Source organism: Papio anubis, chromosome 17, assembly GCF_008728515.1.
Source record: "Papio anubis isolate 15944 chromosome 17, Panubis1.0, whole genome shotgun sequence".
Lineage (NCBI taxonomy): Eukaryota > Metazoa > Chordata > Mammalia > Primates > Cercopithecidae > Papio > Papio anubis.
This window is the reverse complement of record NC_044992.1, coordinates 56,014,005-56,025,817: the sequence shown is the minus strand read 5'-3', so window position 1 is coordinate 56,025,817 and position 11,813 is coordinate 56,014,005. Positions and strand designations below refer to the sequence as shown.

Genomic DNA, 11,813 nt, shown 5'->3' with positions numbered 1-11,813 from the left:
ACGTTAAAAATGTGCTGTAAGAACTCAGCCTTGGCCAAGTCGACCGTTCACCAGCTGGGTCAAGTCTGGAGCCTCCTAGGTCCCTTGGCAGTTCCGAGCTACCAGGATGAGCTTTTACAGGAAGTTGAGTTGGCTGCTGTTCTGCCCCAGAGAGCAGCTGAGTCTTTTTTCTTTTTTTGAGGAGTTTCACTCTTGCCGCCCAGGTTGGAGTGGAGTGGAGAGATCTCGGCTCATTGCAACCTCTGTCTCCCGGGTTCAAGCGATTCTCCTGCCTCAGCCTCCCGAGTAGCTGGGATTACAGGCGCCAGCCACCACTCTTGGCTAATTTTTGTATTTTTAGTAGAGACGGGGTTTTCACCATGTTGGCCAGGCTGGTCTCGAACTTCTGACCTCAGGTGGTCCACCCGCCTCAACCTCCTAAAGTGCTGGGATTACAGGCGTGAGCCACCGCTACCGACTCTGAGTTGGGTCTTTAATGTGGAAGATGCAGAAAGGAGACTTGACAAAACTATTTTCGGTGAGGCTGCTACACCGGGAAAGAGTAGTAGCAACTGCTCATTCCCTGTGAAGCCTCAACGTGACCTTAGACCTCTGACCCCGCGCCTCACTCGGCGCTTCCGCGCGCAGCTTCCGCTCCCGCCCCTCCGATGAAGGGCGGGGCCAAAGGTGGGGGGTGGGACTCTGAGGTCGGCGGTTAGGGGCGGTGCCTGCTGGGGGCGGGTCTCGCGAGGGGCGGGATTCAAGGAGGGACTCGAGCATTGGGCACCAGGTAGAGGCGGGGCCTAGTGCTGGGCTGGGTTGGGCGGGGCAGGGAGTTCGTAGCCGCCTCTGGGTAACTCGACTCGGGCGGCCAAACCTCCGGAGGCCGGAGGCGGCAGGCGGGCCCGCAGCAGATCCTGGATCCGGAATCTCCCGCGCAGGAGCGGAATCTGTCCCGAACCGGGTCTGTGAGGAACTCGCGAACTTGGATTAGGAAATCCCGGAGCCCGGATCGACAAATCCCGGAACCCGGAATTAAGATCGCCAAGTCCCGGATCGCGGAGTACAGAGCGCGGAGTGGACTCGACGCGTAGCCCGGAGTCCGGATCGCGGTACCGCGGGACGGGACGGAGTGATGTCGGGCCGAGGCGCGGGCGGGTTCCCGCTGCCCCCGCTAAGCCCTGGCGGCGGCGCCGTGGCCGCGGCCCTGGGAGCGCCTCCTCCCCCCGCCGGACCCGGCATGCTGCCCGGACCGGCGCTCCGGGGACCGGGTCCGGCTGGAGGCGTGGGGGGCCCCGGGGCCGCCGCCTTCCGCCCCATGGGCCCCGCGGGCCCCGCGGCGCAGTACCAGGTGAGTAGGGAGGACGCGAGCGGACGGGGGCGTGCGGCGCCGCGAGGGCGCCCGGGCCGGGGGCTGAGGGGGCCTCGAGTGAGGGCCTTGGGGAATGCATGAGGAACTCCGGGAGACGGTGGAGGGCGGGCCAGGACCCTCGGGCTGCGGCGGGTGGCGGTGGAGGAGTGGGGAAGGGGGAGCGAGTCCTGCAGCGGAGGGCTGGAACCAGCTGGGAGGCCTGGGGGCTTCCGCGGCACAGAGATTCCGAGTGACTGGGAGATGGAGGAGTTTGGGGAACCAGTGAATTGTGGGCGGGTGGGTTGAGAAGTCTAGGGTAGGAGGGCTAGAAAGTGATGAGAAAGTTTGGGAAAGGGCCCTCGCTGAGAAACCGGGGTTACCCTGCATCGGCCTTGGTCCCACTCCAAGTCTGCCCTGTTTTTTCTGGTTGGGAACTGGCCGAGCTCTAGCGTGTCTGAGATGGCTCCCGGCTGCTAATGAGGACGAAGGAGCCTGGCTTCCCACGGGCACGGGACGCTGAGGCTAGGGCCAGGGGATTCATTCCAGCTTGTGCACGGGCGGACTTTACTCCAGAGGCAGGGCCAGGCGCCTTCGCTGGGGAGGACTCCAGCTTAGACCAGAGACGGTGGTGGCCAGGCTTGAGGGGAGGCCCAGCCTAGTCACAGGCCGGCTCTCTTCTGGGCTTTCTGCCTCCTGTCATCGTGTCGGGTAGTTGATTAGTCTGGACGTGCAGAGTGGAACCCTGCTGGTCTGGGTTCCGAGGAGTCTGCGAGAGTTGCTTCAAAGAGTGCTGTCCTGACCCCTTTGGGGTTTTGAGAGCTGCTCGGGTTTCAGCTTCAAAAGCCCTTGGAAGGCAGCGACTTCTGCTCAGTGTGTGAGAACCTCAGCCTGACCCTGCTGGTCCCCTAGTCTGCTGTTCAGGTTGCACCAGCAGGCTTGGAAACTGTGCCCATCTGCCTTCTCATCCTCTCTGCATTTTTATTTGGCCTTCAGGTTCTAACTCCGCCACATCCGAAGCCATATGCCCCAGCATTTGACACTGGCTTCTCCCAGGGTCTGCTGTGGGCTTCCTCTGTTTTCGACTCATGTCTCCAGGCGGAGGTCCTTAGGGATCCTCGTGGAGTATACACAGCCTACCTGCCCCACTGGGCCTCACATCTAAGGAGATGGCTTAACTAGGGACAGTGACTGGATTTTTTTTCCTTCTTACTCCTCATTCTTCCTCCTTTCTCAAGAGAAAACAGAGTCTGGATATGGGCAGAGACAGACCTGGTCCCAGGGACTCCAGCTGGGGCTCATCTTTCCCACCCTACTCTCCCCCTTGGGGATTCATGGGCCCAGGGTGTTGCTGAGGGCTCCCTGCATCAGTCATTGTAGCCCTTGGGCCTGCCCACTGAGACCTGGCCTGGGCACCATCTGTGGGCCTTTGGCCTTGGAAGGACCTGGAACAGACAAGCCGCTCCAGTTTCCTTGGCATGCAAAAAGTCATAGGAAATGTGCCCTTGAGACAGCCCCTAAGAGAATGGATTCCACATGTTTGGTGGGGGGTGGCCTTGGGCTTGTGGCAAGGCCAAGCTGGCTGGCTGGTTAGGCCTGGGCTGCTAGCTGTGGGGAAGTAGGAGATGGCCCTGAGTCTGGTTTCCCATCCCACTAGCTTTCCTCCTCCTGGCAGGAGAGGTAGATGGTACAGAGAACCCAGCCAGCTAACTTTGGCTGAGTTTGAAGAGGATCCTACTTGCTCTCTTTCCAAGTCCAGTTGTATGACTTCCAGGAGAAGGGACTTGAGATCTGGGAAATAGAGGGGTTCCTGTCTGTTAGGGCTCATGAGATGTGCTGGAAAAGCGAGAATTTGAGGCCCAAGCTGAACAAATAGTTGAAAGAAGGGAAGTGATGACCTCCCTTCCTCCAGAGGGTGGTTCTGGCTGTGGATCACAGTTAACAGAGGAACCTAAAACAAAAACAACAACAACAAAAAACCCTCCAGGGCAGGATGTGGTGGCTCACACCTATAATCCTAGCACTTTGGGAGGCCCAGACAGAAGGATTACTTGAGATCAGGAGTTCAAGACCAGCCTAGGCAACATAGTGAGACCATCATTTCTCAAAAAAAAAAAACCAAAAAAATTTAGCCAAACTTGGTGGTGTGCGCCTATGGTCCCAGCTAGTCGGGATGCTGTGGCAGGAGGATTGCCTGAGTCCAGGAGTTCAAGGCTGCATTGAGCTATGATCCTGCCACTGCACTCCAGCCTGGGCAACAAAATAACAAAAACCTCAGATTTCTGGGTTCACTCCAGAGAGTTCAAAAAGTTCAAAATCTTTTTTTTTTTTTTTTTTTTGAGACGGAGTCACACTCTGTCGCCCAGGCTGGAGTGCAGTGGCATGATATCAGCTCACTGCAACCTCCGCCTCCCAGGTTCAAGCAATTCTCTGCCTCAGCCTCCTGAGTAGCTGGGATTACAGGTGCCCGCCACCATGCCCGGCTAATTTTTTTTGTGTTTTCAGTAGACACGGGGTTTCACCATCTTAGCCAGGATGGTCTTGAACTCCTGAGCTTGTGATCCACCTGCCTCGGCCTCCCAAAGTGCTGGGATTATAGGTGTGAGCCACCGCGCCCTGCCTCAAAATCCTTTTTACTCATGGGAGAGTGGTGGTATGTTCCCCAACTGAGGCGCTTAGGCCCAGGTTCCAGAGCATCAGGGCCACATTTGGGGCAGGGCAAAGCATGCTCACTGGAGCCCTGGATTCCTCATCTGGGGTTCAGGGGATTGATCCAGGCCTACCTGATCCTGTTGCAAGCAGGGAGTTAGGGAGGCTCAGAGTTCTGGACTGTTTTTTGTTTGTTTTTCCTAACTCCTGAGTTGTTTTTGTTTTTTGTTTTTTGAAGGGGGAGGAGTTGCTAGCACCTATAAGCCCAGGTATGGAGCTTAGCAAAGCTCAGCTAGAATTTGAACTGTTAGCAGCCTTCCCCTGGGGTCCTGAGTGAGCTGGGGGCTCTGGGCCCGGGAAGCCTGGAGCAGATGTCTAGGTGGAGCCTATTCCAGGCCCTGCCTGTGCGGCCTTATCTTAGGACTTCCTGTTACCAGAGCACCTGCCCAGGAGGGATGGGTGGTGCTGCAGGTTCTGTGAACGCTGCAGCGGGAAGCTTCCTGGGGACCATAGGGCCCTCGCTCACACTCTGCAGGACCCAGTGCTTCAGTTCTTCCCTTTGTCTCAGGCACTAGGAAAAACTAAAGTCTGGGATGTCTGGGCCCGGGCTTACAGCTGTAGTCACACTCAGTTTTTTTCTATAATCTCAGGCCAGAGAAAGAACAATCCTTAAGGCAGAGAAAGAGGTTGTCTTTTGCCTTTCAACAGCTCTGATTAATCTCTTCCTGATGGAGAGAGACTTTGGCAGGACTCCCAAAGCCCCAGAGCCCCCCACTTTGAGGTTTTTATTCTCCCAAACACCTCCCTCCCACCCTGCTCCTCCTCTCCCCATCCTCACGTCTGTGGGTCATGTTTCTTTCCATCTCTGCATCTGGTCAAGAATCTGACCCTCTGTTTTGGGAACATGGGTTTAGTGCAGGATGAAGAGGTTGGGGAAGAATCTCATCTCCATGATGCTGGAGTGGGGGAGGGTCCTTTGATTTGGTACAAGTCTCCACCCTGCCGGGCTTGGTTGGCTGGTTGTGCTCGTTGCATAATCTGGGCCCTGGGGCCAGCCCTGTGAAGCTGCCAGGGACAGTGTGTGCGAGGCAGAGCTGCCAAACAGGCCTTGCAGGCAGCAGCCATGGGGAGGGGGGTGGGGGTGGAGGTGACTCCCAGATGGGCTCCACAGAAATGTTGGGGAGCAAGGCTTCAAGTGGGAAATCCTTCTGCAGGCATCTAAAGAAGCTATTTCTATCTTCCACTTTCCTGCTGCTCAGCCTAGGCCTCTGATCCTTGCCACCCAGGATAATCTTTGCCTCCTTCTTCAGCTTGGGATTGCCAGGGCTACACGGAGCCAGAGCCAGTCCTGGCTGCCAGGTGGTGCCTGGACCACGGGCAGAGTCCAGGTGCCAGCTGCTGTCTTTCCCACAGGCCACCCAGGAGCCATGGCTTCCCTTCTGGGGTCTTTTGGCATAGGGGCAGTAGTTGGGCAGTAAGGAGGCGAGAGGAGGGTCCAGTTCTGGGCTGTGGGTAGGGGCTATATGGTACCAGACTACAGGGTACAGGGTCCCGGTACCCTGTCCGAGGCCACCCTCACCAGCTGGTACGCGTTTCAAATCATCCTGTTGTAGCCCTGCTCACCTGGGGTGCTGCTGCCTACCAGACCCCTTTCTCCCTCGGCCACAGAGGATGGGGATTGGGGCTCTGCACCATTGGCCTGCTCATGATATAGTATACCCCTCTGCCTGGCAGTGACACTGCCCCCATGCCTCTCAGCCATGCTTCTCCCTCATGATGGGGGAAAGAGGAGGGCAAGGCTTGGCGGGACTGTCTGAGAGAATAGGGACTGGCTGGGGCTCCTGCAGGCCCTTCCCTCTGCAGGCAGGACCCTCCTCCCAGCCCAGGCTCTGGCAGACCTCATTCGCTGGCATGGCTGCCAGGGCGGTTGCGGGGGGCGGGGCAGGTATGGTTTACACTCTTCGCTCAGGCGCCCGCTGCCCTTTGTTCCTGGGGCTCCAGCAGCGCTCTGGCGTGCTGCTCAGGCCCAACCTGGCTGACGAGAGGGATGGAGGGCATAGGCTATGGGCCCCGGAGGGCCCTGCCCCTGACCTATGCACCCCCGTTGGCTCACTTCCCCCAGCGACCTGGCATGTCACCAGGGAACCGGATGCCCATGGCCGGCTTGCAGGTGGGACCCCCTGCTGGCTCCCCATTTGGTGCAGCAGCTCCGCTTCGACCTGGCATGCCACCCACCATGATGGATCCATTCCGAAAACGCCTGCTTGTGCCCCAGGCGCAGCCTCCCATGCCTGCCCAGCGCCGGGCTGGTAAGTGCAGTGGCCGGCTTATTCTCAGCTCACTGCCTAAGCTCCGCTCTCCCGGGTTCACGCCATTCTCCGGCCTCAGCCTCCTGAGTAGCTGGGACTACAGACGCCCGCCACCTCGCCCGGCTAGTTTTTTGTATTTCTTAATAGAGACGGGGTTTCACCATGTTAGCCAGGATGGTCTCGATCTCCTGACCTCGTGATCCGCCCGTCTCGGCCTCCCAAAGTGCTGGGATTACAGGCTTGAGCCACCGCGCCCGGCCTCCTTCTAAAGAGCTTTGGTGTCTGAGGAAGATTCCAGGCTCTCCTGGGGGAGAGGGTCCTGGAGACTGGAGGGGCGTTGCGGGGGTGAGTGTCCTTTTTTTGGACCATTGATCTCTTAAGTGGGTTTCTGAACTCCCCAGGTTAAAGAGGAGGAAGATGGCAGATAAAGTTCTACCTCAGCGAGTAAGTGTTAAGAGGACGCCTGGGAGGCCTGCCCAGTGGCCACCTCGGGGTGGGCATCCGTCTCCCTCAACCCTGGGCTGCAGGAGGAAGGGAGGAAAGAGCCAGGCTTTGGCTGAAGCAAGCTGATGAGCTTCTGCTACCTTCCTCCAGATCCGGGAGCTTGTCCCAGAGTCTCAGGCATACATGGATCTCTTGGCTTTTGAGCGGAAGCTGGACCAGACCATTGCTCGCAAGCGGATGGAGATCCAGGAGGCCATTAAAAAGCCTCTGACAGTATGTGTGACCTTGACCACCTCTAGCCTTCCCAGGTTTCCTTGCCCTCCACCCCCTTGTTTTCCAGGGGCCAAGCAAGTTGGGCTAGAGCTGGGTTTTTCACATGCAGGATGCAGCCCACTAGTAGAGTACGAACTCAGTTGAATGTGTTAGGGCCAGTATGTTTTAAATTAATATATGACAGTAGAAAATCTAAAAATACTTCACAGTAGTACTTACCATAGTAGTTAAGGTATTCTTTCATGATATTTTTGTTTCCGATAAATAGATATGCAGACCTTGGGTCATAACTGAAAAATGTAAATATTATGGGTCGTGGTCAAAAGTTTGAAAACCACTAGAGGATAAAGGTAGTTCCTTTCTCCTTCCTCTTCCCCATCCATAGAGAATATTTTCTTTTTTCTTTTTTTTTTTTTGAGATGGAGTCTCGCTCTTTCACTCAGGCTGGAGTGCAGTGGTGCAATCTCGGCTCACTGCAACCTTCACATCCCAGGTTCGAGCAATTCTCCTTGCCTCAGCCTCCCGAGTAACTAGCATTACAGATGCCCATCACCATGCCTGGCTAATTTTTGTATTTTTAGTATCACCATGGTGCCCAGGCTGGTCTCGAACTCCTGACTGCCTCGGCCTCCCAAAGTGCTAAGATGACAGAGCCACTGCACCCAGCCGAGAAATTTTCCTTAATAATAATCTAGAACCGTCCTGAGTGGGGAAGGCTTTCCAGGAGACTAGGATATTTTGGGGCCGTGATGGGTGTTTGGGTATCATGTAAGATGTGAGCCAGAGGCCTCCGCTTTGCCATTGCACCAGTTCCACTGTGCTGGCGTTGTTGGTGATGCATCTCTTTCCCCATAAAATGGTGAGTTCCAGCCGGGTATGGCGGCTCACGCCTGTAATCTCAGCACTTTAGGGGGCCGAAGTGGGTAGATCACCTGAGGTCAGGAGTTCGAGACCAGCCTTGCCTTGCCAACATGTTGAAACACCATCTTTACTAAAAACACAAAAAAATTAGCTGGGCATGGTGGCATGCACCTGTAGTCCCAGCTACTCAGGAGGCTGAGACAAGAGAATTGCTTGAACCCAGGAGTCAGAGGTTGCAAGTGAGCTGAGATCACGCCACTGCACTCCAGCCTGGGTGACAGAGTGAGACCATGTCCTAAAAAAAAAAAAGGCTGGGACTGGGACTTACTACTTACTTCTGATTCCCAGTGCCTGACTGGCCCATGGTGCTCAGTATTGATTGTTGAATGTTCATATCAGAAGATGGCGTAGCAGTGTCCCAACGTCTTGGTCCACTTCCAGTTGATTGTCTTTCTCTCTTTAGCAAAAGCGAAAGCTTCGGATCTACATTTCCAATACGTTCAGTCCCAGCAAGGCGGAAGGCGATAGTGCAGGAACTGCAGGGACCCCTGGGGGAACCCCAGCAGGGGACAAGGTGGCTTCCTGGGAACTCCGAGTGGAAGGAAAACTGCTGGATGATGTGAGTTGGGGAGGGAGGTATCTGGAGGGAAGGAGGCCAGTGTGGGTTTAAGACTGGGACCAAAGAGTTTGAGACTAGCCTGAGCAGCAGAGCCAGACCTCGTCTCTACAAAAAATTTAAAAATTAGCTGGGTGTGGTGCATGCGTCTATAGTCCCAGCTACTGGTAAGGCTGACGCAGGAGGATGGTTTGAGCCCAGGAGGTCGAGCTTCAGTGAATTATGATCACACCACTGCACTTTAGCCTGGGTGACACAGTGAGATTGCGTCTCAAAAAAAAAAAAAAAGACTGGGCCAGACACTTGGGCGCTCCCAGAGAAGTCCTGCCATAGAGAGGGGGCACTGCTCCAAGCCCATTGGAGGTTGATTTGCGTGGTTATTACAATGTTCCTGCAGATGGCAGTCGAGGGTCTCCAGGAAGTCCCTCGTGGGCTGCAAGAGGGCGCCATTTCCCTGCCTCCAGTCTGCCCAGAGTCCTGCTTCCATTCTTCAGGGCCCCAGGAATCTTCAGTACCCTGAGCTCCAGGGCTGAAATGGGGCTTCTTGTTCTTGGGATTTAGCATAGCTTGAGATTTGAGAGCTCAGCAGCACCATCTCACACCCCTTTCCATTTCCAGCCTAGCAAACAGAAGAGGAAGTTTTCTTCATTCTTTAAGAGCCTCGTCATTGAGCTGGACAAGGAGCTGTATGGGCCTGACAATCACCTGGTGGAGGTGAGAGTGGGCCTGGGGCAGAGGCAGGCTGACATGCAGGTTTGGCAGGGAAATGGCCTCAGGGCCCTTGGGAGGCCCTGTGTTCATGCCCACCCCCTTGGTGATAAGCCATGTTCCCCTCCCTGCCAGTGGCACCGGATGCCCACCACCCAGGAGACAGATGGCTTCCAGGTAAAACGGCCTGGAGACCTCAACGTCAAGTGCACCCTCCTGCTCATGCTGGATCATCAGGTGACAGAGGCCCTGGGGTCATTTCTGGGGCCACAAGGACCCCTCAGGAGGGGAGTTGGTTCCTATAAACCTTCCTGTCCCTGCCCTATTTTCCCGCTTTGTTTTACTGCAAGAACCCATCCTGACTCCCCTCCATCCAACTCCAGCCTCCTCAGTACAAATTGGACCCCCGATTGGCAAGGCTGCTGGGAGTGCACACACAGACGAGGGCCGCCATCATGCAGGCCCTGTGGCTTTACATCAAGCACAACCAGCTGCAGGATGGGCACGAACGGGAATACATCAACTGCAACCGTTATTTCCGCCAGGTTAGCCAGATGCCAGTCCCCCTGTTCTCTCAGCCCTTGCCTTGCCTGCTGGGCTACTTCTTGGCCACAGCCTCCAGACTGCTGCCCTCACTGGTCCTGGAATGGTCCACTCCCCTGTGCCCACAAGGCAACGCTGAGCCTTTGGTATTTCCTCCAGATCTTCAGTTGTGGCCGACTCCGTTTCTCCGAGATTCCCATGAAGCTGGCGGGGTTGCTGCAGCATCCGGACCCCATTGTCATCAACCATGTCATTAGGTAAATGCAAGGAGGGGGACAGGAAGGCTCTTTTAACAGCAGATTCACCCTTGGCTTGAACTGAAGCCAAAGAGAGCATCAGGTTTCTTGCTCCCTGAGTATGTGCAGAGAATGGGCCCTAGCTTTGGCCCAGGTGGGCAGGATGAAGACAGCTATGTGCCTTCCCTCCCCATGTGCTGCCTGCAGTGTGGACCCTAACGACCAGAAGAAGACAGCCTGTTATGACATTGATGTGGAGGTGGACGACCCACTGAAGGCCCAGATGAGCAATTTTCTGGCCTCTACCACCAATCAGCAGGAGATCGCTTCCCTTGATGTCAAGGTGGGCCCTCTGGCTCCACAGCTTCCTCTGGGGCCCAGGATTGGAGTGGGCTGGATCTGTCCAGCATTTCCATACATGTAGCACCTAGGGGATGGGATGGGAACTCTGGCTCAGTCATTTGCATTTAAGCTTTGGGGGCAGAGTCTGACACATGGACCCTCTCCAGATTCATGAGACCATTGAGTCCATCAACCAGCTGAAGACCCAGAGAGATTTCATGCTCAGTTTTAGCACCGACCCCCAGGACTTCATCCAGGAATGGCTCCGTTCCCAGCGCCGAGACCTCAAGGTGTAGTCCTCTTTCCCGAGGGGATTCCTTTGTAAAGCTCTGGGTGATTTTTACCCACAGCAGTTCCCAGGGTGGGTTGGCCCAGGGCTGGGGATTATGCTATGGCTTTCCTTCTGGCTCTTTGCAGATCATCACTGATGTGATTGGAAATCCTGAGGAGGAGAGACGAGCTGCTTTCTACCACCAGCCCTGGGCCCAGGAAGCAGTAGGCAGGCACATCTTTGCCAAGGTGAGGCTCTGCCTTGTTTTCCCTCCTTTGGCCCTGAGTAGTAAAGGCCTGAGCTACTTGGTCTCTCCCTTCTCCAGGTGCAGCAGCGAAGGCAGGAACTGGAACAGGTGCTGGGAATTCGCCTGACCTAACTGCTCAGGGATCTCTTTCTTTCCAGCCCTGGAGCCTGGAGGGAGACCACCCTCTGGGTCCTTGCTGGGGCCGCAGACACGTAGGCTGGGGTGAGGAGTGTCTGCTGTCACTCTCTACTCCCCAGCTTTAGTTTTATACATGTAGTGATAGGATTCCTTGTTGCTTGGTCCCCAAAGCCTTATACTTTTTGCATTGGCTTTAATTGGGTTCAGCAGAAGCCTCCTGTGCCCCCCCTGCAGGCAGGCCCAAGTAGGACTGCTGGAGGCTGTGCTTTGACATTTTAACAGACATTTCCGAACCAAAGGCTGCTGGGTTTGCATGTTTACAGACTCCCCTCTTGGGTGAGGGTCAGAGCTGGCTGTGGGGAGCTGGGCTAGGAAGAGGAGATGCAGCTCAGACTTCCTAGCCTTTCTAAACCAAAGTTCTTTGCCATTCCTACAAGCCCAGCCTTGCTGCTGGTTTTATTCTTTCCTTTGGGTATTTGCACTATTTTGGGAGCAAGTTTTCTATGTGGGAGCCACTTTTTTTGTACAGGGGTAAGTTGGGGGTTTTCAGGGAGCCCTGTTAGGTGCCTCCTTGTTTCTTTCCTCAATCTATGCAAGCGGCTCTGGCCGCCATCATCTCCTGGGATGCCAGAGGGCTGCCTCTCTAGCGGCTTGGGCCGGGGAGGGGACACTCCAGTTCTCTAGCATGGCCTGAGGTATGGGTGGGCGCATGTGGAGGCCAGGGTAAGGTGAATGGGGAGGCTGGGAGGACTGGTGTCGCCCTTTGGAGCTTGGTGAGGAGGGTGGGCCTAGGGCTTGGCGAGTGCCACTTCTGGCACTGGGATCCAAATAAATCCTTTCATCTATTGG

The 11,813-nt window shown here is 55.8% G+C and overlaps 1 protein-coding gene across 1 annotated transcript; it reads left to right on the top strand.

The window, feature by feature from the left end:
* Nucleotides 1–473: 473 nt before the first annotated feature.
* SMARCD2 (SWI/SNF related, matrix associated, actin dependent regulator of chromatin, subfamily d, member 2) lies at nt 474–11,812 on the top strand. Its single transcript, XM_031657676.1, has 13 exons — nt 474–1,330; nt 6,099–6,282; nt 6,686–6,729; nt 6,880–7,002; nt 8,327–8,482; nt 9,098–9,193; nt 9,323–9,424; nt 9,571–9,732; nt 9,890–9,987; nt 10,174–10,309; nt 10,476–10,598; nt 10,726–10,827; nt 10,905–11,812. The coding sequence occupies exons 1-13, from the start codon at nt 1,115–1,117 to the stop codon at nt 10,956–10,958; spliced, it is 1,596 nt and encodes a 531-aa protein (XP_031513536.1). The 5' UTR covers nt 474–1,114; the 3' UTR covers nt 10,959–11,812.
* Nucleotide 11,813: the final 1 nt, after the last annotated feature.